At 46.1% G+C, this 25576-nt stretch overlaps 10 protein-coding genes across 10 annotated transcripts; 4 read left to right on the forward strand and 6 right to left on the reverse strand.

Annotated features, from left to right (window-relative positions):
- Positions 1-337: 337 nt before the first annotated feature.
- C8R40DRAFT_668208 (drug:h+ antiporter) lies at positions 338-3242 on the reverse strand. The gene is made up of 16 exons (XM_046235824.1): positions 2825-3242; positions 2645-2772; positions 2516-2587; positions 2442-2459; positions 2324-2390; positions 2259-2267; positions 2048-2208; positions 1739-1990; positions 1528-1679; positions 1416-1474; positions 1255-1357; positions 1164-1198; positions 1085-1107; positions 837-1025; positions 627-776; positions 338-548 (listed from the first exon to the last, which is right to left on the reverse strand). Exons 1-16 carry the CDS (start codon positions 3091-3093, stop codon positions 418-420), a joined length of 1818 nt encoding a protein of 605 aa, XP_046081227.1. The 5' UTR covers positions 3094-3242; the 3' UTR covers positions 338-417.
- A 149-nt stretch (positions 3243-3391) lies between these two features.
- C8R40DRAFT_1057743 (uncharacterized protein) lies at positions 3392-4685 on the reverse strand (the record flags this gene model as incomplete). Its single annotated transcript, XM_046225169.1, is given in 4 exon segments — positions 3392-3684; positions 3741-4057; positions 4088-4432; positions 4447-4685. 4 exon segments carry the CDS (start codon positions 4683-4685, stop codon positions 3392-3394), a joined length of 1194 nt encoding a protein of 397 aa, XP_046081228.1.
- Positions 4686-6939: 2254 nt separating this feature from the next.
- Positions 6940-7846, forward strand: C8R40DRAFT_1073584 (uncharacterized protein; the record flags this gene model as incomplete). The annotated part of the gene is made up of 5 exons (XM_046226602.1): positions 6940-7172; positions 7232-7358; positions 7422-7490; positions 7547-7606; positions 7673-7846. The coding sequence occupies 5 exons, from the start codon at positions 6940-6942 to the stop codon at positions 7844-7846; spliced, it is 663 nt and encodes a 220-aa protein (XP_046081229.1).
- A 551-nt stretch (positions 7847-8397) lies between these two features.
- On the reverse strand, positions 8398-10259 carry C8R40DRAFT_1176048 (uncharacterized protein; the record flags this gene model as incomplete). Its single annotated transcript, XM_046232444.1, has 4 exons — positions 8398-8516; positions 8588-8756; positions 8809-9931; positions 9988-10259. 4 exons carry the CDS (start codon positions 10257-10259, stop codon positions 8398-8400), a joined length of 1683 nt encoding a protein of 560 aa, XP_046081230.1.
- A 2437-nt stretch (positions 10260-12696) lies between these two features.
- C8R40DRAFT_1176049 (uncharacterized protein) lies at positions 12697-12975 on the forward strand (the record flags this gene model as incomplete). The annotated part of the gene is made up of 2 exons (XM_046232445.1): positions 12697-12757; positions 12827-12975. 2 exons carry the CDS (start codon positions 12697-12699, stop codon positions 12973-12975), a joined length of 210 nt encoding a protein of 69 aa, XP_046081231.1.
- A 280-nt stretch (positions 12976-13255) lies between these two features.
- C8R40DRAFT_1128128 (uncharacterized protein) lies at positions 13256-14441 on the reverse strand. The gene is made up of 4 exons (XM_046229082.1): positions 14297-14441; positions 14118-14235; positions 13939-14062; positions 13256-13881 (listed from the first exon to the last, which is right to left on the reverse strand). Exons 3-4 carry the CDS (start codon positions 14024-14026, stop codon positions 13340-13342), a joined length of 630 nt encoding a protein of 209 aa, XP_046081232.1. The 5' UTR covers positions 14027-14062; positions 14118-14235; positions 14297-14441; the 3' UTR covers positions 13256-13339.
- A 594-nt stretch (positions 14442-15035) lies between these two features.
- C8R40DRAFT_1163288 (uncharacterized protein) lies at positions 15036-17473 on the reverse strand (the record flags this gene model as incomplete). The annotated part of the gene is made up of 5 exons (XM_046230352.1): positions 15036-15081; positions 15214-15703; positions 15761-16698; positions 16752-17014; positions 17039-17473. The coding sequence occupies 5 exons, from the start codon at positions 17471-17473 to the stop codon at positions 15036-15038; spliced, it is 2172 nt and encodes a 723-aa protein (XP_046081233.1).
- A 3248-nt stretch (positions 17474-20721) lies between these two features.
- Positions 20722-21150, forward strand: C8R40DRAFT_1057696 (uncharacterized protein; the record flags this gene model as incomplete). Its single annotated transcript, XM_046225164.1, has 1 exon — positions 20722-21150. A coding segment is annotated over one exon (429 nt), but the record flags the coding sequence as incomplete, so codon positions are not given.
- A 393-nt stretch (positions 21151-21543) lies between these two features.
- Positions 21544-21995, forward strand: C8R40DRAFT_1073589 (uncharacterized protein; the record flags this gene model as incomplete). The annotated part of the gene is made up of 3 exons (XM_046226603.1): positions 21544-21605; positions 21666-21782; positions 21833-21995. The coding sequence occupies 3 exons, from the start codon at positions 21544-21546 to the stop codon at positions 21993-21995; spliced, it is 342 nt and encodes a 113-aa protein (XP_046081235.1).
- Positions 21996-22337: 342 nt separating this feature from the next.
- Positions 22338-22690, reverse strand: C8R40DRAFT_1015784 (uncharacterized protein; the record flags this gene model as incomplete). The annotated part of the gene is made up of 2 exons (XM_046222927.1): positions 22338-22464; positions 22515-22690. Coding segments are annotated over 2 exons (303 nt in total), but the record flags the coding sequence as incomplete, so codon positions are not given.
- Between the last annotated feature and the right edge of the window lie 2886 nt (positions 22691-25576).

The raw sequence follows: 25576 nt of genomic DNA on the forward strand, positions 1-25576 counted from the left end.
TGCTTGTTTCCCAGATACCAATTCGGTAAAAACATCGCAAGGAAAATAGGGAAAATACTGAGAATTGTGGCAAGGATGAGGAGGTCCCTCATTACATCGCCGTACGCTGAACATCCATATAGATCCTTTAGCGCCGCGCCCCGCACGGCAGTCCCCGACTCTGAAAGTCAATATTTTAGTTGAATATGAAACCTAATTTCCCTTTCTATGTAGAAAGTGTGCTTAAAAAACAAACCCAGATAGTAGCCTGGCAGCATAAGCAGGTATGTCCAGGGTACATCTATCTACCTCTCTCCCATTGCCATGTTGAATCTAAAAATGTGTGTGTTCCCCTTGAGATGGATGGGAACAGCTCTGAGCCTCTCTGAGCAGTGCACTGCAGTGCACCGGAAACCCCGAAAGTACAGCACATTTGCATCAGACTGCAAAATGCTGCAAACCAGTGTGCCGGAACCCCCGAAAGGCACTGCACATTTGTGTCACTGGGACACTACCATCACAAAAACTCACGACTTTTGATTGCCATTTGGTGCGAACAAGGACCTCCTCTTTCAGAGTCGGTGAAATAGAAAAGGAGGACAAAATCAGGTTAAAGCTCGCAGTAGTTTGTGATTTAGTACACTAACCAAGAATTACGCCCTCACGAACATGCGTACCCCGTTCATATTTGGTCACATCAGTAATTGAGGAGAACAGGGCAGCACGTTCCTTCTCCGAAAGATCAGGCAGGTACTGTGCAAGTTTGCTAGGCATCTTGCTCGTCCATATTGCTCCGGCTGAGCATTTGTATAATCTTCACATCAAAAATAGGATTTTAAGTACGGTTCTAGACTCACCGACACTACCGCCGATAGAAGCACCGATCTCCGTCACCAGCAAAATAACAGCAGTGGTCATGGCGAGATCGACGTGGGGTACACTAGCCTGAGCGCCGACTTGTGAACAAGAGGCAGCAAAGCCACCTCCGATTCCCTGAAGGATTTGAGTCCAAACTAGTTCTGTGTCGGAACCGTTTGCGCCACGAGCTGTACGGAAGATCACGGTTGAGAAAGGGGATTCGACAAGTAGTAAAAAGAGGTTTTACAGCGAATCATTAGAGCGACGCCACTGTTCGAAAGAAAAAATAAGTCAGCAGGGTCCCAGGAGAACATGAGTTTACCTACACAAGGCGAATACATAGACCGGTTACAAGAAGGGCCTAGCATTCCGTTGTGGATGAGAAAACAGGCAACATGATGAGATTTTACGACCGACTTTATAACGATGGGTATACTTCATGATTACTCCGGCTAGGATTGCGAAAATAGTGAGGGCGATGGATTGAATTTGAGAAAAGTAGGAGGCGTATAAGAGTGACCTTTGGTATCAATGAATGAATATAAGGTCACTCCTTGACAAGCAAAACAAGGACTTGCCACGGCTTAACAACGATAATGAATGAATAAAGATAGACTGATGTCAAGAAGTACGAGCACTAAGCGTTCCTCAGTATGTTTGATTCGAAGCAGTCAAAGCTTGGTAGCTCACGAAGTCAAGCGCTCCGATGAGGGACACGATGATGACGCTCCGGTTCTTGAAAAATCGCGGAGGAACAACGGGATATTTCGCGTAACGCAGATCCCATACGCCGCAAACTGGTAGCAGGATACACCCAAGGACGATTAAAACGATCATGGAAGCTAATCCAGGAGTTCAAGTGTAAGTAGCGCATAAATCAATAAGGATAAAGAATGCTGACGATTCGACCACCCTCCGTTTACGGTTCCTGTCAATGTCAAGGGAACTAGAATTGAGGCTATACACGCTGTAATTAAGACCAGGCCGAAAAGATCCAGTTCTTCCGCTAATATTCGAGCACGCCCCAGTAAGGATTCAGAGGAAAGTTCTGTAACGGGGGCAAGACCAAGGACTTTCGCCTTTCGTTCGGCCCATAGAAGGGTTATGATCAAAGGCGAAAGGCATAGGGGGACGAGGATTACGAACATGCCATCTACAGCGTACAGGTCAGGTCAACAAAAATCCACGCGATGACCGGAAGGGTACTCACATCCCCATCTCCATCCCACTGTTTCGAGGACCGCAGTAGCGATATTCGGGCCAATGAACGAATTTACGATGAATGGAAGTGCAAGTAGTCCATTAATCAGGCCTCTCCATTCCAGAGTTGTGATATCAGCGATAATAATTTGCATGAGGAGTTGCAATCCTCTGCAAAAGTTGAGCAAAAACAATAAGGAATAAGTTGTCTGGGAACGTACGTGTATCCACTACAAAATGATGCAAGATATGAGCAGCGGATTTGGAGAACAGTAGATAATCATACATTGCGAAAAGAACGATACCGACAGCTACAGCATTGATGCTTTGAGCTGAAGCGATGATGGTATAGCCTGTAGTGGAGTGTCAGACAAAACCCAAGCGATTTCTACAGAAGCACGAACCCAGAACATGGAAGAGGACTGGTAAATGAAGCTATCAGACTGTTGTTTGTCGACCGATCTCAAGAGAGACTCACGAGCAACAACATACGCTGTTCCTCGAGAGCTTATGTCCGCGAACTTGGCAATGATGGGTTTGCCGCAAGCAACTGGTGTATTGCACTTAGTGAGCAAAATATTGAGGATGAATACAGGGGATTAATCACGTATTATGCTCTGAGCGGTCTGAATCGAGCTGATGAGACTATGACCTCCCAAATCCGAAGCCGCAAAAGCAATGTACGAGGATGTCGTTTGATTATCCAGTGAATATATGTATGCTGCGAATCCGAGTCTAAATTCAGGAGATCAGAGGGAAATTTTCTTTTAGATTTTTAGATACGCACCCTGTAAATAATGCTATTCTCGAATAACGCCCGTATACTTTACTCGCAGCTTCTACTTTAAGCACGCCAGAATGGATATTCACTGCCTCGAGTATTTCTTCGCCGTCGTCTTCGTCATCGTGTTCTTCCACGGATAAATTGGGTGGCATTTGATCCCTGTGAAGGGACATGGTGAGGGGAAGAAGTAGGAGAGATTCCGATAATTCTGAATCGTATGGTGTTTCATTGCAGATTTCTGTTGGATGGTAAGAACGATCGTCGCGAATCATAGCGTGGCAACCACCGTTGCCACCTTATCTGATAAGCTCCGAACCCAATCTTATCGTTACGCCTGACTTTGAGCCGTATCCTCCCTTGTCCTTCGCAGTAACGTATTTACATCCTTCCACTCAATACCAAAGACCCAGACTGTATAGTCATAGCTTGCTGTTATAAATTCTTGTAACTGCTGCGATCTACGTCTAAGGTATGAATACATTGTCGAAGGGTAGTCTTCAAAGGGCATTAGTAAACGACAATAGACCCAGAAAGCAGCGAAAAGTAAAGTAAGCGGAGAGGAGAGGAGAATCACGAAACGCGCGAAGGAATAGTTGGCTTGCCAGTACGTATAGCTGAGCGCGTCCAGGATTTGTATTCGGAACTTAGCGCAAAGAACGGGACGAGGATAAAAGGGATTTCCATACTGATAGCTCGAGATCGCAGCTGTCTCGGAGGAATCTTCTTGACCAGTGCTGTAAATCTATTTACTACTTCGTCGATGGTTGGCCTTTTCGATGGATTAAACCGAACCATGTCCTTCACAAGCGGTCTCAAGAATCTCAGACCACGAATACCAAATTGAGACCTCAAATCCGAAGTATCTCCCTATTTCCAACGTCCAACTGTTAGAGCATTTTACCAAGTAAATCTTTTGCACTCACGTCAATAAAATGTTTCAACATCATATTCCCTACCAAAAACACGTCCGTCATGAATGAATCGCAGAGGGTGTCGCTTTCTCCTTCCGGAGGCATATATCCACCCGACATAATGGGTTCCTCTGGTGGTCGTTCTTCGCCCGGATCATATATGTTAGAGAATCCAAAGTCAATTAAATAGTATCTCGGAGGGTGACAAGTTCGCGATTCGTAGGAAGCCTCGCCACTCCAGTCATACTTCATACTCAAGTTCACGGGATGATACTGGTCACTATACATTGTACCAGCATCCATAACCATATTGATGGAACAATCTCTACGGACGGGGATAAATTTCAGAGATCACAAAGGAAGAACAGTGACCTGTAGGATCTCTTGGAAGAATTGCAATACCTCTCCGATAGTTCGAAAGGGTGGATCATTTACTGGGCACATCCACCGCATGACCAGAACAACTTCATCGGACTCGGGTACTTGCAGCACATCGAGAAGTGGTATACAGTGGTTTGCCGGATTTTCAGCATGTTTCTGGCTTGAAAACATCTTGGAAATTCGTGCTTCGTCCGAAGAAGACTTTACGCGTTTCAAAGCCACCACTTGTGAGTCGGACGTTCGGCGGGCATCCATACATCTGTACTTTTGAGTGATATCAATGATATATCTTAATGAAGGTAGGATTACGGTACACTCACTGGCAATACCAACGCATCCTCCGCGCATTGAAAAGAGTGTGGTTTGTCCAGCCATGAAGCTTTCCAACCTGGTCGATATCTCGGTCTCATCATGTACCCTTTCTCTTCAAGCCAATCATATCGCTGATCCCACCAAATCTCAGCAGCACGTAACACTTCAAAACCGGGAACGGCAGCAATTCGACGTTGGAACCATTCGACACTATCCTCAGAGCTTCGCCGACGTAAAGATTCTTTAGAGGGTAACGGCATCAAATTCGAGGAAAGAAGAGTGAACCATTGAGATGCTGATTTAGGTTGAGTTGAGGTATCAGAATCGCTGCGATATATACTGAATTCATGGATTGTCCTTGTTTTTGAAATGGAGATTCATTTTGGGGGAAGGCAAGTGAATTTACATAAACATCAGCAAACACCTCTTGGATCTGATCCCCTTGTATTCTTACTATCCTTTACTATCATTGTCAATCAACATTTTGTAACTGATTAACTCCTCCGAAAGTCATATGAAGGACAGCTATCACTTCGACTCGAATCCAGGTTTTCTTTTGTTTTCTGGATATCAATCATCCTAATACGATTTGTCAATCCATCTTCTTGCCGCACGTCGCTCACGCCCACGGCCTTTTGTATTTTTGAGAGGGAATCAAGGAACCACAAGGAAATGACGAACTAGGAACAACAAAAGCTTGTTGCATGTTTATCGCACATACTCAAATTTCTGTAACGGCGCAAACCGCACACCTGGCATTCTCTCTCCAGACGTAATCTCCGCCCTTCTCCGCCTCTTAGAATTATGCCTACAATCTCAGGAGCGGAAAGAACAAGCTTTCGCTTTTGTCCATGGGCTTATCAAGGACGTGCCGCCACCGTACTGGCTCAATGACTCAGAAATTCCGCAAAGTTGTGTAGCACCCAGCTCTTCTGGACGCTAAACGAATAGGTCGCCATGAAATGTGTCAAACGGTTATCTGATGAAGAACGCGTCCCGACATCATTCTCCAATTCAGAACACGCTTGGAATCCGTCTAATCATTGCGTACCCGTTCTTGGAACAATCACAATACCAGACTCTTCTGACCATATCATCCTCGTAATGCGATGGATGCAACCCGTGCTGAGCGTCGCAAGGTTCCGACCAATTGGTGACTCTGCAGATCATGAAAGAAGTATTCGAGATGCACATTTCAGGTATTTTGGTATCATTGGGGCACATTGTCGCTCAGTGATATTACAGGGTTTGCAATACGTGCATCGAAACGGTGTGGCACATCGGTACCTGCTTTCGACTTACATTCTTCGTCGATTTCGACTGAAATCGCTCCAGAGACTGCTCGACGAACAATATGATTATAGATGCCACAGTCATATATGTACCCTGGCGGGTATCTTCCTACCAATGCGGAAAAGAAGTATGGCTGGAGTGGTAGAGCTCGTCATTATTCTCCTACACGCTTCCCTCCTCGCTACTTGCTCGTTGATTTTGGCTTCTCCAGGATTTATGTTTCTTCGTCCGTGAGTCCTTTAGAGGAAACTACACATCCGATCTCTGAAGGCAAGATACCGGGAGTGGAAGTAATCAATCCTTTCCCTGCAGACGTATTCTTGCTTGGAGCCACGATACGTGTCCATATCCTTGATGTGAGTCGTTGTGTTGTACCTTATACCTATCTGATCTTCAACTGACGGAGGATTCTATACATTCAAATTCTTGCGTCCCCTTACAGATGATATGACTCAAGACGATCCTTCAGAGCAACCAAACATAGATGAAGCAGTAGCTCAATTTACGGCTATTTTAGACATATTGCCATCGTCAAAATTGCGCGCTCCATTCATCAGTAATAAACAAGCCAATTTGCTTAAACATCTGTTATGGACGAGTGCTATAATTATTCCACGTGGACCAGCTCTATCTTCTAGTTCGAACAGATAGCTTCGTTGTAGTTCGCATTTTTTTACGCTAGCTCCTTGAGGTTCCTAAATGTGTTGTTTTGGAAGTTCGTTGGAAGTAGAGTTGGCAGATTCCCGTATACACTGCTCCTTCCTCGGACTCCGGGACCTTGTAACTACAGAACTTGCAGACCGAACGCAACTGCCGGGGGCAACTTCTTCAGCCTTATTATCCTTCATCAACAACAAACACAATTATTGTCAACCACTTCCGGGTTCGTTTGTTTTTGTTCGAGGTGCGTCAGGTGTATTCCAATTGTAAAATTGTCAAAGCAACCACTCAATTCTTTTTTCAACTTTCAAATACGCCATTTGTCAACTACGTTGTCACTGTAGATCTCCGTGACCTTCTTCAACGCAGTTTTTTGTCGTATTGTATAAGATGTAGGTCCAGTCCTTGTGCTTACTTTTCGTAATATCATTCCTCCTCCGAGTCAAGAGAAAATCTTAAAAGGACTTGTTCTCCTCTCATTTTCAATCAAACCTTGCACCCCACCTCGTATAAACATCAAACAAAACTCGAACTTTAGCACATACATTATTCTTTGTTACGATGGCAGTTTCCTCGGAGAAGCTTGATGCTACCAACCAACACAATTCATCATATAAATGGACGAACTCAGCAATACTTGAAGGTCTTATATACACCTTCCACCTACTCCCCTCCCAACGCATTCAACGTTCCCGGAAAATCCTTGAGTCTTCTAAATTCGTGGGGCTCATGCGAACCATTGGAACAAATGGGACTTCTCATGATACGAGTCGAGTTTATGACGAATACGCGGAGTAAGTTCTCATTGAAAAAGCAGTTCTTGTCCTCAATTGACTCCTCGACTTCACAACAGAGCTATATTCTGGCTCCGCGACGCTGAAATAACACTTCTTGCTCCTGGATCTGAGTTCAGGAAGGAAAAAAGGAGAGCTACGCATAAGGCTGTGAAGAAAGTTGACGAGGTGAACACTTTGGCTAAAGTAAGTGATTCAATCGAGTGCTTCTGATAAACAATGAAATGACCTCGACATCCCTCCTCTCAGTCCTTAGTCAAGAAGCTGAGAAAGAATGATCACCAAGGAGAGTCTGAAAGTGCCTCCACTCTTGGTTCGGTAAGTGTATCATTCTACTTCTTATCTTTTGATCGTACAAGCTCACGTTTTCTCAGACAGAAGAGCCCTTGGAGAAGATAAAGAAACTAAGACCTATCCCTATCGAATACTTGATGGTAAGTCTCCATCCCAAACTCTAGCTCACCGATCAATGAGTTTCGCTCGATCTTTCCTTATTGTAGCCGATGAGCACACTTCAGAGCAAGGGAAACGTTGACGGGGCGCCATTGTTCGACCCTTCAACAAAGGATTTGAAGTGGGAAGACGAGTCAGACGACTCGACAGACGACAATACGACCTGGACCTCCAATAGTGATGATGAATATGAAACTGCTAGTGAGGGTTGGGATGACTGAGGGGCTGGGCGAACTTTGATTATGATACCGTTGCATATACTCATGTTGCTCATCAGTCTGTGAGTCTGTGTATAATTAGCTTACTTTTTATCTTTCTTTACCTATCACAACATATTTATTTAGTATCTGTATTCATATCTATTAATTATCACACGACATGGATGCCCGACATATATCTGTGTTGTGCGAAGAGGTATCGAGGAGTATGATCTTAACAGTCGACATCAACAAACAGTTCATTCAGGTATTGATATTTCCGGATCACTCTAGGGAGATCTACAGAACTACGAACACGGTACGAAACTAGCAGCACTACGAACGAAAGGACAAACTCTATGAGACATTTATGGTTTATATCGATGTAACGATGAAGAAGAGAGCGGAAAGAAAAACAGTGAAGGAAGATAACAGAACTCCGGCTTGGGTTATACGGATGCACGATGAACAACCTTAACGACGACGGAAGGAGCGACACGAACGAACGACTGATCGATCAACCGCACGACGCGCCATTGTACTGATCTATGGCTTGTCAGAACATCTTTCGTCATCTACCACACCCTCGTCTCCATCAACAAATCACCATTATTGCTTTCTAGGCCAAGACAAGCCTTAAGGAATGACTCGAGAGCATTTCGCTGCCTGTTGAGACTGTTGACAACGTCGGTGCCTATGAGTTTAACACAGGAAGGGAGAAAAGATTAGCGAAGATACAGACAAAAAGAACAGAGAGAAGCGCACCAGGCTTGACAAGCGGAGCCTTCAACATGTACGATAACAGTGAGAGGACGGGGTACAAGGGGGCGAACTCCTTGGTCTCTCCAGAAGAAGTCTTGCGGTACTTCACACGAGTGAGGAGCTCAGTGAGAATGGTAAGGTCGAGAATGAGTGGGGTAGCGAGGAGGGAGTCCTATGTCAACGGGAGTCAGCTCGGTAAAGGTAGAACAAGAGGTAAAGTATACCTCGCATTCATTGAAGATACTAATCGTGTTCCTCCCTCCACAGAAGATCTCAGAATAATATTCATCAATCGCCCTCTTCGAGTCGCCCACAGCGGGAACATACTTGATCACAACAATATGATCAGGATGTTCACCCTTCCCGACCGGGATCCCCTTTTCTCCAACCTCCGGCGCCTTGTAGAGGACCCGATTGGCATCAACCATGTCATCAACCACGCTACTCTTGCTAATCTCCTTGCTCCTGAACTGCTTTTCCGCACTCAAATTCCTTCCATCGTTGTTGCCTAGATGGTTATATGACGAGATCGAGAGCGGCTTGATTCCTGCGTTTACCAGGAACTCAGCCAACACCGACTTGAGCTTGGTTTGTCCAGATTTCAGGTCGTCTCCACCAATGAAAGATTTATGGAGTTCAGCGAGCGCAATGACCCCAGGGACGAAAGTGTTTTGGGGAGCACCGTTGATGAAGGGTTCACCCTCGAGAATGGCGGCGACAGCAAATAAGGTGGAGGGGGAAACTTCCGGGTGGGAAGACTTGATAGATGAGAGAAGGTTTTCCGCGGTGTCGTTAACGCCAGGGATGATATCGCTATATCTCTCAGTATTCGCAGTCCAAAAGACCACAGCCCTATCCAACCCGTTATCCTTCTTGAACTTCCTAATATCCGCACGAATATGTTCAAGATGCGCTTGTTTGTCCTGCCCAGGGATAAGATTATCAGCGCGGGTTTCTTGGTTGGCTGCGATGAAATCAGGGTAATAGATCGATGGAAGGGGTTTCCCGAGTAGAGCCATGTGAGGCGCGACTTGGCGTTGTAAATCGTAGTCTAAAACCTGAGCGCGTTGCATAGCTTTCTCGAGCGGAACACCAGAGATATCCCAACCACCAAGAACGAGGTCGTTAGGATGGACCATCGGAAGAACGTCAGACACGGGAACGTGCACGTCTTTACCGGTTGAGGCCTCGGTCCCGATACGAACAGTAGAAGCACGGAGGAGAGAACCGATATAATTGGGTTGTTGAATACCTTGCTTGGTGTGCCAAACGATGTTGTGTCGATTAGCAAGTATCGTCGCACAAAGCGTCGTTCCATTGTTTCCTCCAACTCCAATCATCATCAGTCTGGAAAATACATGTTGAGTCGATTTGAAAATGTTGGTTTCAATAAAACTACTGACCCAGTCTTTCCTGGAACCCTCTTGGTCTGAAATTCAAAGGACTGCACAGTCGGATTGACGAGGAACTGTCCATCCGTGACCGTGACCTCCGCATTGCGATTCTCGTACTTGGCCGTGATATACTCGTCCGAGTACGCGGTGTTCTCTGACTGCACTACAATCGCATGCGGACGACGAGCAGCACTGGGGTGAATAGGCAGAACACTTTCCAGCTCGGAGTCTGGAGTGTTGTAGCCCGAAGAAGCATTCGTAGTATTGTTGTTAAGAGCCATTTTTTTTGAATGTTATAGTTTAGAGTGTTATACGACGACGAAGAGAAAACTTTAGAGAGATATGAGAAATCCGGCACTAGTGTGTTTAGTACCGCGGTGAGAGTTGTGAACGCTGCAAAGCTGGTTCGAGTACATGCACTAGGTTTTGCAGATACCGACTTGGTGGCGAGGGAGTTGGAAGTTAAATCCAAAAAGATGGGGGCGTTTTAAAGGTGACTGGGCGGACTTTGAAAAATCTCTTAGCGAGAAAATGGCATGATTATTTCCGAATTTAGATGAACTCGGGAGCCCGGTCCGTGCCTATCAGAACGGAATTCAAAGCGTCGTTTTTTGCCTTCCAACTCTCATAATACCCCTCCATCTTTGGAATCTCTTGTGCAAGGAATAGAATATCCTTCTACCAACTTTCAAAAATATCTTTCTCACTTGCATCTCCGCTCAGTACGGTATCAAAATCATTGCCTGAAGGAAATGAACGGCTAAAAACCATCATATCGATAAGACGAAAACACTGCAAACACGTTGTATATGTCGCCCTCTTTTTTTCTCCATTTCTGATCTTTTCTGATTTACTCTTCAAAATCAACTTTCCACCGTACGCGAGAGATTGCTATTTTCTGGCTTTTCGGGCTCGGAGATCAACAGATGAAGAGAAGGAACCATATCGCAGCCAATAATAACCGCCGCCTGGGGAAAGTGGCAACACAGGAGCACTTAGCACCAACAGACACTCCGTCCGAATATTCCGTCCGACTCATTGACTCTCATTTTTTGGAAACGCGTAAAAAGACACCTTGAGGCAGGGAGTGGTGTATAGTGAATGAATAACCGATGTAATAAAACACACTCACACTTCGTTGTCTTCCAGGACAACACACTTTCTGCAGGGAGTTTTCGCAGGGTCAGCTCGGCGGTGAATCATTTGCTCTCTTTGGGACTCGTTTGGCATGGTTAGGTCTCTGAGAGGAACAGAGTCCGGTTATCCTCCGTTCGCTTTTCAAGCCTGCCAAGGATAGTCAAGTAGATTTGGGGGTGTGAAGTTCCTACTAAATCGCAATGGCGCCCACTGATCAATCGCGCGCTTGCATTCATTACCTTAGACTTTGAGAACATGGAGGAACACGGAGGAACACGGTGATAAAGTTCGACGATCGATAAAGGAACGAACGGAAAAATTTGTAAAAATAATCTACTCATCAGTGGGCGATGTACTTTCATTCATATGACTGTGAACCATATACTGACTACAGATCGGTACTTTTCAGCACTTTCTGTCACTCAACTTTATTCGTATCGTTGGGTTTCATTTCATTTCCGTCAAGAGCGTGAATTTCTCCTGATTCTTGACAACCTAACCTTCTTCTCGTTCCTCGATAGGACCGTGCTGATTTTGTTCGTTCCCGTCCTCATCCTCTTTTCTCCATCTTCCACCTTCCATCTTCCATCTTCCATCTCCTCTTCTCCATTGAACACCCTAAATCAACCTTCACCCGTCACTCCACCCTGAGTTAAGGCAAAAAATGGCACCCGGTGTCGAGAGCCTCGTGGACCATTTCGTGTTCAGTTTGAGCGGCGCGTCCGAGGGCTGAATTTGCTGCAGTGAACAATAAATCTTCCACCGGCATAGTGCTAGATGATTCAATTCTCGAGACGGTCCTCAGCAATCTGACTTGGTTCTTACTGACAAATCGATCGCGCAATTTCAACGATGGCAATGTGTCCAAGATAGTCATCAATCAAATCACAACTACTTCATCCATGTTTGGTCGCTTGGTAGGATTGTCTTGAGTTATATCATCATGATACATAAGGGGAGTTGATATCCATAGAATCCTCGTTGATCGTGTCGTCCTTTCAAGATAAAAACTAGTGAAAATGAGATATAGGTATAAGGTACAAGACAACGACTCACATCACACTTACAGAATTTTGATTGACAGTGATAGTAGGAATACAAGGGAATCGGATAGAGGCGTTTACGGATGTTTAGACAATCCATTTCACTTACCATCCGCCCACAGAATGAATCTCCAATCCAAAAACAAGGACAATCCATGCATTCGGTGTATATCGCAGCGATTCTGATACCTCAATTAACCCAAACCAGCTTCTCAGTCGTTCACTCGACAGCCGTCACTCTTTTTTACTTGAACTTGATGTCAATACCTTTCCCGGGCACCCTGTTGACTTGATATTCTTCTTTCAAACAGTGGTGTCACTCCAATGGATTCGCTGTAAGACTTCTTGTTAGTACTACTTGGCGAATCCATTTCTCAACCGTGATCTTCCCCACAGCTCGTGCGCAAACGGTTCTGACGCAGAACTAGTTTGAGCTCAAATCCTTCAAGGACTCGGAGGTGGCTTTGCTGCCTTTTGTTCACAAGTCGACGCTCAGGCTGACTCAGTGTACCCCATCAGACCCCATGTCGATCCCGCCATGACCACTGCTGTTATTTTGCTGGTGACGGAGATTGGTGCTTCTATCGGCGGTAGTGTCGGTGAGTCCAGAACCGCTCTTTTGAATTTTCTATTTCTGATGTAAAGATTATACAAACGCTTAACCGGAGCGATATGGACGAGAAAGATGCCTAGCAAACTTGCGCAGTCCCTACCTGATCTTTCGGAGAAGGAACGTACTACTCTATTCTCCTCAATTCCTGATATGACGAAATATGAACGGGGTACGCATGTTCGTACGGGCGTGATCCTTGGTTAGTGTACTGAATCACAAATTATTTTTAACCTGATTTTGTTCTCCTTTTATATCCCTGTTATGGATGGAGGATAGAATCAACTGAGGTGAAGGTGAAGAGTGCTAAGGATTTTGTGAGTAGTTTACAAAGGTAACTACATGGTGGTGTCTGAGGTTCTAATTCTGAAACAATTATTCCAGGGAGTTTTGTGTGTACTTGAGCTTGCCGAGTGTTCCGATATCGGACGCTTTCCCCAGGCTTTCTCCTAACTGAAGACACCTAAGTTATTTTCACTCGTTATGTAACACCAATCATCATTGCCTCAAATGAACTAGAACGGTACACAGTTCCATGGACGACAAGGTTCAAAATCCATCTCCATCAAAGTTAATTTCCACCACTTTTGGGAAAGAGATGTCCCAAAGTCCGCTTGTACCGCTGTTCCTCTTCCTGAGTAATTCTAACGCGCGCTCCACTACCATTCTTTTCTAGCATGACCTTCATATATGGTAGATATTCTTCGCGTAACGCAATCTTCTGCTTGAACGAAGGCAACGCTAGAGCTTGTGTTTCGATGAGTGCTAATAAGCTGTAGATATATAGCACGTCTATCTCTGCAGGGGAGACTTTGTTCAATGCCTCAATCAATTTGGTCCGAGCCTCCTTTTTTTTCGAGGAATCTACTTCGAGCTTCCCCAATAATATCCCGGCCTTGGCACTGAATTCCTTTGGACCCCCTTCGATCCATTTGTCCTTAGAGGGTTTGGAAGCGTACCCGATCCCATCAAGGTTCAAAGCCCACATTTCATTATGAGGATCAATAAGAGAAGGTACTAGGTCCGCTTCGTCGACAGTGTCATCATAGAGAATTGATCCTTGTTCGCCTCCAGGATACATTTTGATACGGATGAGCCGAACATCGATTTCATCTATTTTTGTGTCATTGAGACATAAATGAAACAAGCGATGATTGAATGATTAATTACCTGGCGGCGGCGGGGTAGGCAAAGTAAAAGCGATTGGAATTATCACGAGGAGAGTTGAAAGGAGGAGGAAAACAGAGAACGAGCGCATCAAAGATTTCGAGAGGATAGCAAACACTGGAAAAATCTGTCGCGATGTCCAATTAGTAGGTATAGCACGATTCGACACAATTCAACTCAACAATGTAGGACGGGAATTTCAAGGGCGGAAATTACAACGAACGGTGCAAATATTGAGTTGGAGGTGATGCTGATCAGAGCGTAGGTAATGGCTGGTAATGGTCGACTAATGATACTGAGCTGAAGATACAGGTAGAAATTGTCAGGGCAATGTCTAGACCATGATGTCGTGAATACGTACCAGAAGGGCAGATAGATTTGACCAGCAAATCTACTCCGATGCGAATGATCTTGGCGCTGGTAGTAACTTGAGTGACAGTCAGATTTACAGGGTAAAAACAAGGAATGGATTGAGTGAGATTAAACGCCGTACCAATCTAGCGTCCTGGATGGTGATGTGCGGTCTGAACCCAGTCGCTCTTTATATGTGCCATTGGTATGTAGCCTGAGCCCTCCTGAGCCTCGGCAGTTGCGCCAGTTACGCTAGATTATCTAGATAGAAGTTGGCACCATGCCGCCAAGCATGGATTAGCATGAGATATACTTCTCGTAAAAAAAAGATGAGGGATGATGCTCAGGGATCACATATTTCCCTCAAGTTTCACATAGATAGATGGGAACAGCCAGGAACGGAGGGCGTGAGATATGCTTTTCGGAAAAACAGATGAGGGAGGGTGCAGGAGGGTGCCAGGGAATTCTCCACCACCTGATAATCCCACTTGTCAGTATATATAGAACGTTTTGATCGGATCATCATTCGCATGTATACATAGCAATTAGGGCCATTTCTCATCCTTGAATAAACCGGATAAACCGTCAGTAAATATACTGACCATTATATGTACTGAGGGCGCCATCTGTACCGGGCATATTTCCGCCCCGAGTCTTTCCCAGTCTTATGTCAGCATATGTCCCGCTCATTGTCCCGACTTCCCGCTCATTGTAGATGAAGTGGAGTTCATTAGTGATGAAAGATATATCTACTCCTCTAAGACATCTGTAGCTACTGATAGGAATGTATCTATTCTACGAACAAGTTCCTCATCCTCGTCATCATCAGTGTTGTCTTCATCGACCTGCCTTTCTGCAGTCAGATCTTCTGCTCCATAGCTCGTATGGTCATTCCTTCGTTCTACTGGTGTTCCAGGCAAGAAATACTTTCTATTCGTAGACCAGTCAAAGCCTGGTAGCTTGGTTATGGAGAGGAGCCGCTTTCTGTGAACTTCATGGAATCGTCCCCGCTCCCGACAAAAATTCCTAACCTGCAATGCAAGGGTCGGGTTTGTTGGCATGAGCTCCCTTTCTCGTGTTGTGAGCTCATCCTTCTCCCGTTGCATATAGGTAATGAGTCGTCGGATTTCTTGATGTACACGGGAGAGCTCATCCTCAGCTCCAATGACCTTGAAGAATTGAGTGATGATGACACGATTAGCAGGGACTGCCCATGGACATTCACGGATATCTTCACGGGTATCGCGGAGGATGTCAAACTCAGATAGGAATGTGTACTCAACAACCTCCTCCCAGTCAACCGGCTGCCTCTTGGGCTTCATTTTAGCAGCAACAGTATTGTACTCGATAATGGCACTCTGAATACTCTTCAATCGTTTCTTCAGCGCACTTGCTAAGTGTTTTCGCATTTTGTAACCTGTAAAGTAATAGGCCAAGGGATAAGAATGAGTAGATGGATGAAACCAGAACCCACCTGTGCCTGAGATATTCAACCGAGAAAGTTCAAATATCCTGGAGACCAATAGTCCCTCAAGTTTATCAAGAGCTCTTCGATACTTAGTACCTGTTACTAGTGCCCCAGCTTCCTCCCACTGCGCAGAGCCCTCCGTCCACCGAACATGCACATCGAGCTTTGATTCCAAGGCATGGACGTCGGCGAGAATCTTCCGTTCATTCTCCTGGGCATGGCGCTGAGCACGTTCAAGAGCCGAAGTCTGATCACGTTCACCAGGTCGATATGATAGCCAGGCAAGTCTTGCATCTTTCAAAACAGCCTGACATTCCCTGAGAGCAATCAGTTTTCTGTAGTACTCCATTTGGAGGGTTTCAACCGGTGGCTCCCTTGAAAGATTCTGGAGATAAGCTGCTTCCTCCTCCATCCATTGAAAGATGACACAGGCGTCCTTAATACCAGCCTCACGCATTTGAATTCTGAGCGAAGGAGCCGTTCCTAGTATTTCGAGGGCCTGGCTGTAGTGGTTTCTAAGGAATTTACTAAGATTGCCATACATTTCAAAGTTGTTGGTATGGTAGGCATATTCAGTGATCATTTGTCGATGGTGGAAGATACTTGCATGTCGAGTTGCTGAAGCTAAAGAGTTTGACTTTGAGAAGTATTGCTCAGAGGTTTCGCCATCCTCCAAACCAGCGCCGGTCTGGTACAGAAGAAGAAAGTTAAGCTGGCAAGCCCGTTCATGAGCATACCCATGCATTGTTCCAACAGCAGGGAGGTACCCCATATAATTAGCAAGGGGTGCTAGTGGACTACGGTGTACAGTCTTGCTGTTGGTACAGCCAATGTCATATGCAAAACAGAGCTTGCCTTTGGGAGGCGCATCTTCTCCATTGCTAATACGATACTGCCGCTCTGCCTCAAGGAAGTGATGCATGGAAGCCAAAGAATACTTTGCTCTGTATGACTGTGGTTAGCAGCTTAACATGGGTGGATATTCTTGAAAATGCACTTTTCACCTGACTTAACCATGTCCGCCAATGAGAGAACAAGTCCATGCCGACAAATGAGTAGAAATATCCCATTCTCATCGAACTTTGCCCATGACTTTCCAGTATTCTTATCCGATGCGTTATGCCATTTCTCTTCACACATCCCAGTCTTCCAAACCCACTCCTGAAAGCTATTCTGAGGGACCCATGGCGGCACATTCTTCCAGTTTTCCTCCGCCCAATTGTCGACGGATGTACGGGAGAGAAAGTAGTCGTCTCCTGCCTGTCAAGGATCCATCCTCTCAACCACCCCAGAATCCGCAACCTCTGCAAGGGAATTGTCGGCTGCATCCTTACAACGTTCAACCCGTTTTAAAGAATCATTCCCATCCATAGCCACCATCATCCTAATCTCCAAAGGGTCATCCTCCTGCAGCTCATTCTGGCAGCATGGACAGGTGTGCAGAATTCGCCAAGTTGACGAATCTCTACCAAGCGTCTGAGCAACCAGCTTGCGGGTTCGAGATTTCACCTCCACATATGCATCATACGCAGAGGAGAACTGTTGCATGAGGTAGGGTTTGAACGGAAAACCCTGAACATCACAGAGTGATTTGATGAAGGGCTGAATGGAAAGCCTGGGGCATTGACAGAATAAGTCATGGAAGAGGTGAAGGGTACGGGTTGAAAATGCGTGGTGATGTCGGAGGGGGGAGGATGGAAAGATGCCGGAACGAACCATACTTGCCGACTGATATTGGTCGCTGAGAAATGGTATAAGCCGCTTTGTAGTTTCTACAAATATCAGTCAGTATTGCAGCAATGGGGTCAGCATAACGTATGTACTAAAGACATCCACGACCGTTACTGACAGAGAGGGAACACCCTCAATTTCTTCCGGAATACGATGGCCCTGTTCTTCATTGAATGACCAGTCCATAAACGCGTCCACCATACCGTCAAACTGGGGTAGCCAGTGGTGGTAGGCGCGTTCTATCCGGTCACGACGCTTGCGGCCATCTACACGATAGCTGATGAAGAAAACATCTATAGGCTTACTGTGGTTATAAGGAGGGAGGGTAGGACTTACATCCGTCTGCAACCATCCAACAGCTCTTGGTAAATATCGGCACATTCCTCCCAATCATCCTTCTCTGAACCAATATCAGCCCCAATTTCACCACCGGCATGGCTTAGAACGGTCGGCAGCTGTATGGAGTTGGATACCGCGTACTCCTCTATGTCATTTTCACACTCAATGGGTCGAACGTTGAGAACCCGTATCTCCTCGCTTGCCCGTTGTTCTTTTATACGGCGCAAATCGCTTGGCCAGTGTACCTTCAGTTGCGCCCGGGTCCGGATGTTTCCGCTGAGAGCCGTAGTGGACATAACGACGTTTCGGCTAGTAGGCGTTGTTTTCGAGCATTTGGAGGGTTTCATTGACGATAGAATGGTATAGGATGTGGGGCGCTTATATGCACACGTGATTCGTAATGCGGATAATTATAAGTCGGGTGTGGGTCCATAACTCAACTTGTTCAATCCCTCTTGACAACGGCTACAATGCGAAAGAAACGCATGCTGGCTGAGCTCGACACATCTCTGATTCTAGGGGAAGGTAAGCCAAATTTATTCTATCAATTCTGCAGTTAGGTGACCCCGACCTTGGGGACACCTACATTGCATATTGGACCTGTTGTACATGTTTTCAGGTGACCCCGACCTTGGGGACACTGAGGGCGTGTATGGCAGCTCCAAATTCTCTTCTGCTACCCCCCTTCCCCCCCCTCCCCACTGCTTACAATGCGTTTTGAGGGCGCTGCACTGAATGTAAGGCATTAATTACTAACACACCCGTTATCCCACAGGTCTTCGTACCACGCGGAGCAAACGCGAATTTAATCCGCATACCATTCAGCCCAAGATCCTGATGGTTCTCAAGGTCGAGAGCGAGCGGTTGCTTCGCGAGGGACACCGGATATCCAAAGCTGCTTGGAAGGATGGTGTTGAGGAGGATACGGAGCTCTTGGATGTGGCGGTGTGGTCAGACGCCTCGCCCCCCCCTCTATCCCAATCTCAGCTACCCTCAAGCCGCTTGAGGGACTGGTAAGGCGAGTCAACCTGCAGCCGCAGGCCAAGCACCCTCGATACATCCCGGATATGAGCCTGACGGCCGTGGCGCGGCGGAGAATCAAGGACCGTCATCGTTCGCGAAATCGACGTGCGGAGAAACGTGCGGCCATCCAGCAGCAACTTGGGACGGGTCTGAAGGCCATAGCGATTCAGAAGGGCGCTCAGACCCAGGCCGCAGCCTCCATATGCACATTCATTGGGCCGGGTGCTACAGCGTGGACGGGGAGCCGTGCGCCAGTGCCGTATCCCAAGGTTCATTCCGTAGTAGATGTACTTGCCCTTTCCGGGCTTCAATATGTTGAGTGGGATGCCAGGTATGTTGTTTTTCCCATTCTCTTATATATCGATTGAACCCCATCCAAGTTACTCAAGGCTCTATAAGTCTGAGGATGGATTACACTAGGCGGCATTGCTAGTGTAAGACCTGGGTCAAAATAGGTCTTAGGGTAGGTTTTGGTATGTGGAGGTTTATGTTGTAGCGTGCTAGGAGCAGGCTGGAGCTCGAAGGGAGCTACGAGAACCGCGACCGAGGACGGGAATGACCTAGTAGTGGCTGGAACGACGGGATGGTGACCCTTGAGAGGTTCCTAGGAGGTCCAGGGAGGTCCCTAAGGCGTAGGGAGGTTAAGGAAGAGTGCGGGACCGTACAATATTGCGTAGTAGGAGTTGTACTCGCTAGAACGTCAATATAGGATCGAGTAGGTCATATGTGTAGATGGGTCTCGAGGGTGTAAGCTCCCGAGAAGGGATGTGCCAGGGAGGGTAGGTCCCTGGGGGCTAGGCTTGAGGATGGACGTCCTCGAGTGTGGGAGGTGGTAACGGAGAAGCAGTACGTAGTTCGACGTTACCTAGATTGAGGTCCTGAAGCCTATAGAATAGCTAGGGAGCTCGAGGAGGTTTGGGGAGCTTTAGTATTGTTCGAGGGAGCTCGGGAACTCACTCGGATTGCTTAGACGTGAAGTAAAAGTGTGTATTGGATTGTATAGACAATCACAGAGACGATAGACAAGAGTTGAGAGAAACAGAGGTAGTGAAACAGAGAGTAAAGAGAAATCCGTATGGTTAGCAGGTACAAAGGGACAGGGACTGGACCTATGCAAAAGGGTGTGTGTTCAAAATATACCAAGCTGGGCTTCTGGACGCTACTGGACTGATTAAATACGTATGGGGAAGTTAACAAGGAGACATGGTATGAAGCAAGCACTTAATGGGGTTCCTAGGTACACGAGGATGAAATGATGGGAGCATGTACGGGGTTCCAGTACCCTGTCGTGGAGTGATTCGGTTGAATGGAGGGGAGTTAAGGGTCACGGAGGTGGTTCTAGTGGTAAGGGGGTCAGTGGGACGTTGGAAGTGTTCTCAGGGATTCATGGAAGGGGTCTGGGGATGTCGGGAGCTATGTTAGAGAGCTTATGGGTTAAGCAATTTGGGGTGAGGCATGACAGCTAGGCTATGCTGGGGATGGTGTGTCATGGCTCAAGGATACTGAACGTCTTGACGCGCTGCTTCTTCAAGCGCACCAAAACCTTCAATTTCCGAAGCACGCCCAACCACCGCGCCGGGGTGACTACGACTCCCTCTCAGTTGGGTATAGCCACGGCCAAGGTCAGCTTCACCCTATGAACTTCGCTGTATCGAAACACAACCAGCCAATATTACAAGCTTTGTTGGGGTCCCCAGAAATCAACCGTGTAGCACGTTTCATGGACCGTAGGTGGTGTACCTCCTATACCTTGTACGAAGCTACAGTTGCACCCCACAGATAACCTTGAACTGTATTTCCCTAAGGTACATCGTCTACTTACAAACCTAACGGAGATACTGTTGGGTATTGAAGGGCTTTGACTGAAGCGGGTATTCAAGGATTGCTGCTATGCCGCCTCTCAGCTAAACTTTTCTCGGGCAGCAATGGATCCTCATCTCGACTTTATGAACGCATTCTTCCTATGCTGTGGTATTTGGAACGGTGGCCGATTTGACTATAAGCGTGGTGGTCAGTTCATTATGTGGAGTCTTGGAATAGTTGTCGAGTTCCCTCCCGGTGCTGGGATATTGGTACCATCTGCTTCGGTAACCCATGCTAACGTTCCAATCGGCCCACAGGAGCATAGGCATTCAGTGACCTTTTTCACTGCTGCAGGAATTCTTCGTTGGTACTTCAATGGGTTTATGAATGACAATCAGTTTTTGGCGCAGGCTTCTGAGGTGCAGAAGGAGGATTGGACACAGTATCGTACAGATCTATGGAAATTTGGACTCAATATGTTGCGATATGATCAATTGTAGTACATAGAATCAAAATAATGCATATATTGAGGCCATACAATAGGTGGTGATGCACACATAAAATCCAGATTTTGAGTTCGAAGGTAATTCACGGGCATTGGCTTCCATAAATAATTGTTTAAAAATTAGAACAAAGTACCTTGAATGCTTGACAATATGTATCCCAATTATTGAGACCGGTAGATAAGAAATGATTGCAGGACAAAATATTCTTTGAACGAGGTCGAGATAAACCTACCTGTTCGAAAATCCTTCTATGTACCCACACCGTTTTTTGATACTTTTTGCACATCCAAAATTCATGAAATTCAAACTTGTCACCAAATAAGTTAAATACATCCAAAAAGCTATCTCTCTCATTTTGGAAGCCAATGGCCCAGTATATATTATACAATGAACAATTTATGTCAAATTTGGACTTGGTACATAGAAGTGTTCAATGAGAATTTCCCACAGTCAGTTGCTCTACTACCTGCTGTGATGGTCTCCGCCAAAACTAAATCCTATTGTGCCAGATCACCTCCAATGTACCTACGAACCCCTATATCGAAGCAGACTGAGGGTCAGAGGGCAATTAAGAAGGAATGCCGGAAGATTGGGAGATCCATGGCGTCTAGCCGTTATCGACGCAGGTAAAGTTTTGTCTACTTTGTTTGTATCTTTACCTCATCATATATTGTAGGCAAGCTGAAGCAGGGAAGGCTAAGAACCGGTTGAGAATGGCAGACAAAAGAGCAGGAATGACAGATGAGGAAAAAGCTACAACAAATAGGAAGCGAAAGGAAGCTGCTGCAGCATCATATCTCAGGCAAGTTGTTCCGGGTATTCTCAAGTTTTCTTTCTGAGTCTAGTCTCTGCAGAAATCAAAAAACTATCTTTCGAAGAGCGCAGGACAAACGGATTGCAACCTTTGTTGAAAAAATTGGACACCCAGATGCAGATTTGTGGTACCCTTACCGACGTAATACCTATCGTGTCAGGGAGGGGGCTGGTGTTTCTGCTAATCCTCGTATCTATCTCTAATTTCAACCTCATATATAAACACTATGCTTATTTGGTTTTATGACGAGCAGTCCTCACTCAATCAAAATCAAAGAGAAGCGAAAATAATATTGGATGAGCAGGGTACAGCACGGTAACATGCACCATAAGTAAACAAACGTTTAACTAAGACCCCAACGCTTTTCCTTTGGAAGCTCGTAAGTCTGATGGTTATTCTTTAATGCAAGGAAGGCTTGCTGAGCATCATAGCGGGTACCAATATGAACAATAACCTTGCCTCCATGCCAGCAGAGTCCATGCTTCATCAGCGTACTGGTGATTACCTTGAGCATCAAAAAAGGACAGAGGGGAACGAAGCTCACCATCGGTTATACACCCCTGGATTTTCGCCTTTGACAACGATAAGGTGTTCTTTTGCCTGCACTGGGGACTTGAAAATGTCCAGAACACCAGTACGCTTACATTCCTTATAGGCCTTTGCTGCGAGCTTTCGGTTGTTGAATAGCTTGTAGACTGCATCAGGAAACTCATCTGTGAGTTCGAGAACACCAGTAGCTCCCTTAGTTCCCTGCCATTCAAAATAAAGTCCCTCGGTGTTGTTTCTGCCGTGGTATACCAGGTATGTCTTTTCGATTGATTTTCCAGCCCTTTGGACCCTAGCTTCAGCTGCAGTGACACCTCCCGACCCAGGCAAAGGTTCATCTTCATCACTACTGACCTTGGTGGCACTCTGAGGAATCCATCCGCCCCTGGAATCATCCGGGAAATCTGCCTCATCCTCCGATGAAATCCATACCAGACTGATTTTCCGTTGCGAGGGACTAGCGACCACATTATGAGCTTTGCGCTGGGTCCTGCTTGCAGCAGAGTGGGGAGGTTGGGGGGCTGTGCGAAGGATTTTCAGTGACAAAATATGCTTGACTTTACGAGGGCGAGTGGGTGTCGAAGGTGGACTGGAAAGTTTCCGAATCTCCTCTATAAACATAACGTGCATTTAATATATATTTGTCTAGAGGAGCAGGACTTATTACGCACGAATATCCTGCTCTGCTCGATCAAGCTGCTCCTTGAGCTGGGTATTAGCAGCGGCAACCCCGATCTCAGCCTTGTGTACCTCCTTGCTAACTGCACTGACCCCTACACCCATTCAGTCAGTAAACTGCTTTCCATCAATGTTAAAGCTTACCTTCAACGTCTTTCTCCAGTAATGCCACCAGAATTTCATGATCTCGGTAAATTGAGCGCGGGGTACGAGGTGGCTTTGCAGAAGTGGAAGAACGAGATGGTGTTGTTGGTTCTGATCCAATATTCAACAAAAGAGGTATGAAAATGGGTGAAAAAGGACATACCAGACATTATTAGATCAATATAAGGAATCAACCGTGATCAATCAGCTTATCTATAGCAGATGCACCTAATGACCTGCCCTCAACACTTTGTTGACTGGTTTCAACATGCATTCTAGACGCCCAAAATTCTTTCAACACTTATTGATTTTATACACATTCTTGGTTAGAAATGGCAAACCACAGCTTCCAACACCTCCTCTCATCGCCAGATATTCCGCCTCTCCTGTTTCCACAGCATCCCAGCCGTCCTCTACAGGAAAATACAGGACACTATAACCCACCCAGCCTGCGCCATCCCATACAAAATCCTCACTTTTTACGTGGATTTCCTGCTCCGCCATATTCTGCTTCTCAGTCCAGGACTAATTTACGCCAAATCCCTGCCCAATCCTCTATGCCTGGTCCTATAGCCTACAGCCAACCAACCTCACGTATCGGCTTTTCTTCTCGTGAGGCTTACACTCAGCCAACTCCGCAAATAGACTTTCCAAGCACTGGCATAGAGTTTTCCTCAGGACGTAGTGCTTCACTCCGGGATAATATCCATCAACCGCGGCCGGATATTATGCAGAGATTTCAGCCAGCCAATAGTCGACATTATGCCCCTGGAAGCTTTTCTTCAGACTATGATCTGCCCCCTCATTCAGATCTCTCAGCAGTAACCAGCCAGCAAGGACGTTTGGGGTATAGTCAACGTGGAGCGCTGCAATGGAAGGAAACCGTAATTTGTAGCAATGTGGATGCGTCAAGGCTCCACTCACCGATCTCTCCACATTTATCCTATTCTTCTCCTTCCCTCCCTACCCAAAACTTGGGATGAAGCTTTAGCCCAGGCCGTAGCCACCATGTGGTATCCATTCTCAATAACGATATAAATCCAACCAAAACATTTTCTGTCCCACAATCTCCACAAAACCCATTCCCTTCACGTGAGCCATCGCCAACACTCGCTCCCTTAGCAGGCCCTTGTTTTGGTGGTAGACCTTTGTCCCATGAACCATTATTGACCCCTCTTACCTCATCAAGCCCTCAATTGAGCAGCCACTCTCCCACTCTTAATTCCCCATCATCTCTTGCTCATACGGCCGGTCCTCAGTTGAGCAGTCATTCAGTATCCTGCGGTCCATTGCTATTCGGCGAAGGGTCTCCATCATCTATATGTGGACGCCCTGGAGAAGCCGATTCATCGCTGGTCCATAGCGAATCCAATGTCATCCAGTCTACTTTGGTATCTACTGGACGCCCTGGAGAAGCTGAATCATCGCTGGTCCATAGCGAATCCAACGTCATTCAGTCTACTCCGGTATCCAATGGACGCCCTGGAGAAGCTGATTCATCGCTGGTCCATAGCGAATCCAACGTCATCCAGTCTACTCCGGTATCTACTGGTCAGGCAGAGCAGGTGCAACATCCAATAGTGAACTTGGGGATTTCCGAAAAATCTCTTGCTAAGGCTACGTCTGCCTTGAAGACTAAACTCCTGAACCAGGCGATTTCTCAGCTCCAGGCTGAACAGGAGGAAAAGGTAGTGGATTTGGCAGATACACATGGCGTAGCGGTCAGTAGGCTTAAGAAACTTGCCGGAACCTCAAAACATCATCGGAAGAGACGGGTGAACAGTGTCCAGGACGCCATTTTACATGCAAAAAGCAAGGAGCTGAATCAAGGTATGATTACTCCAAGAAGGTTATAGATATTTGCTAATACTTATCATAGGTAGACGATACAAAGCGAAAATTAATGAAATCCGACATGCAGCAGAACTCAATCGTGACCTTCAAAATGCAAAAACAGACCCCAACAAGTTAAAGGTATTGATGGATGAACTAGAAGAACATCAGCAGGCCAAAAAGGATGTGGCTCGAGCTTCAAATAAAGCTGGTGCAATGAAAGCAACTAAGCTATTGCAGGGATTTAATTCCGATGCAAGTGTTTTGAAATATTCATTTGCTCAACATATACTAACTCGTACAAATAGTTCCAGGAGCTCCGAGGGACTACCGATATTGCAGGTTTTGGATTTTTTGTACGGGGAAGCTTCGAGAGTTCCATCAAGCCCACTATTGTGGGTGGTG

This window comes from Lentinula edodes (genome assembly GCF_021015755.1).
Source record: "Lentinula edodes strain Le(Bin) 0899 ss11 chromosome Unknown C8R40scaffold_48, whole genome shotgun sequence".
In the NCBI taxonomy this organism is placed as follows: domain Eukaryota; kingdom Fungi; phylum Basidiomycota; class Agaricomycetes; order Agaricales; family Omphalotaceae; genus Lentinula; species Lentinula edodes.

Coding starts and splice junctions, on each gene's coding strand:
- C8R40DRAFT_668208 (XM_046235824.1), bottom strand. CDS start 3,093: ATGATTCGCGACGATCGTTCTTACCATCCAACAGAAATCTGCAATGAA. Junction 1,680..1,738: donor AAACGGAGGGTGGTCGAATC/GTCAGCATTCTT, acceptor CTCCTGGATTAG/CTTCCATGATCGTTTTAATC. Junction 1,026..1,084: donor CGTCGCTCTAATGATTCGCT/GTAAAACCTCTT, acceptor TCTTCCGTACAG/CTCGTGGCGCAAACGGTTCC.
- C8R40DRAFT_1128128 (XM_046229082.1), bottom strand. CDS start 14,026: ATGCGCTCGTTCTCTGTTTTCCTCCTCCTTTCAACTCTCCTCGTGATA. Junction 13,882..13,938: donor GCCTACCCCGCCGCCGCCAG/GTAATTAATCAT, acceptor ACACAAAAATAG/ATGAAATCGATGTTCGGCTC.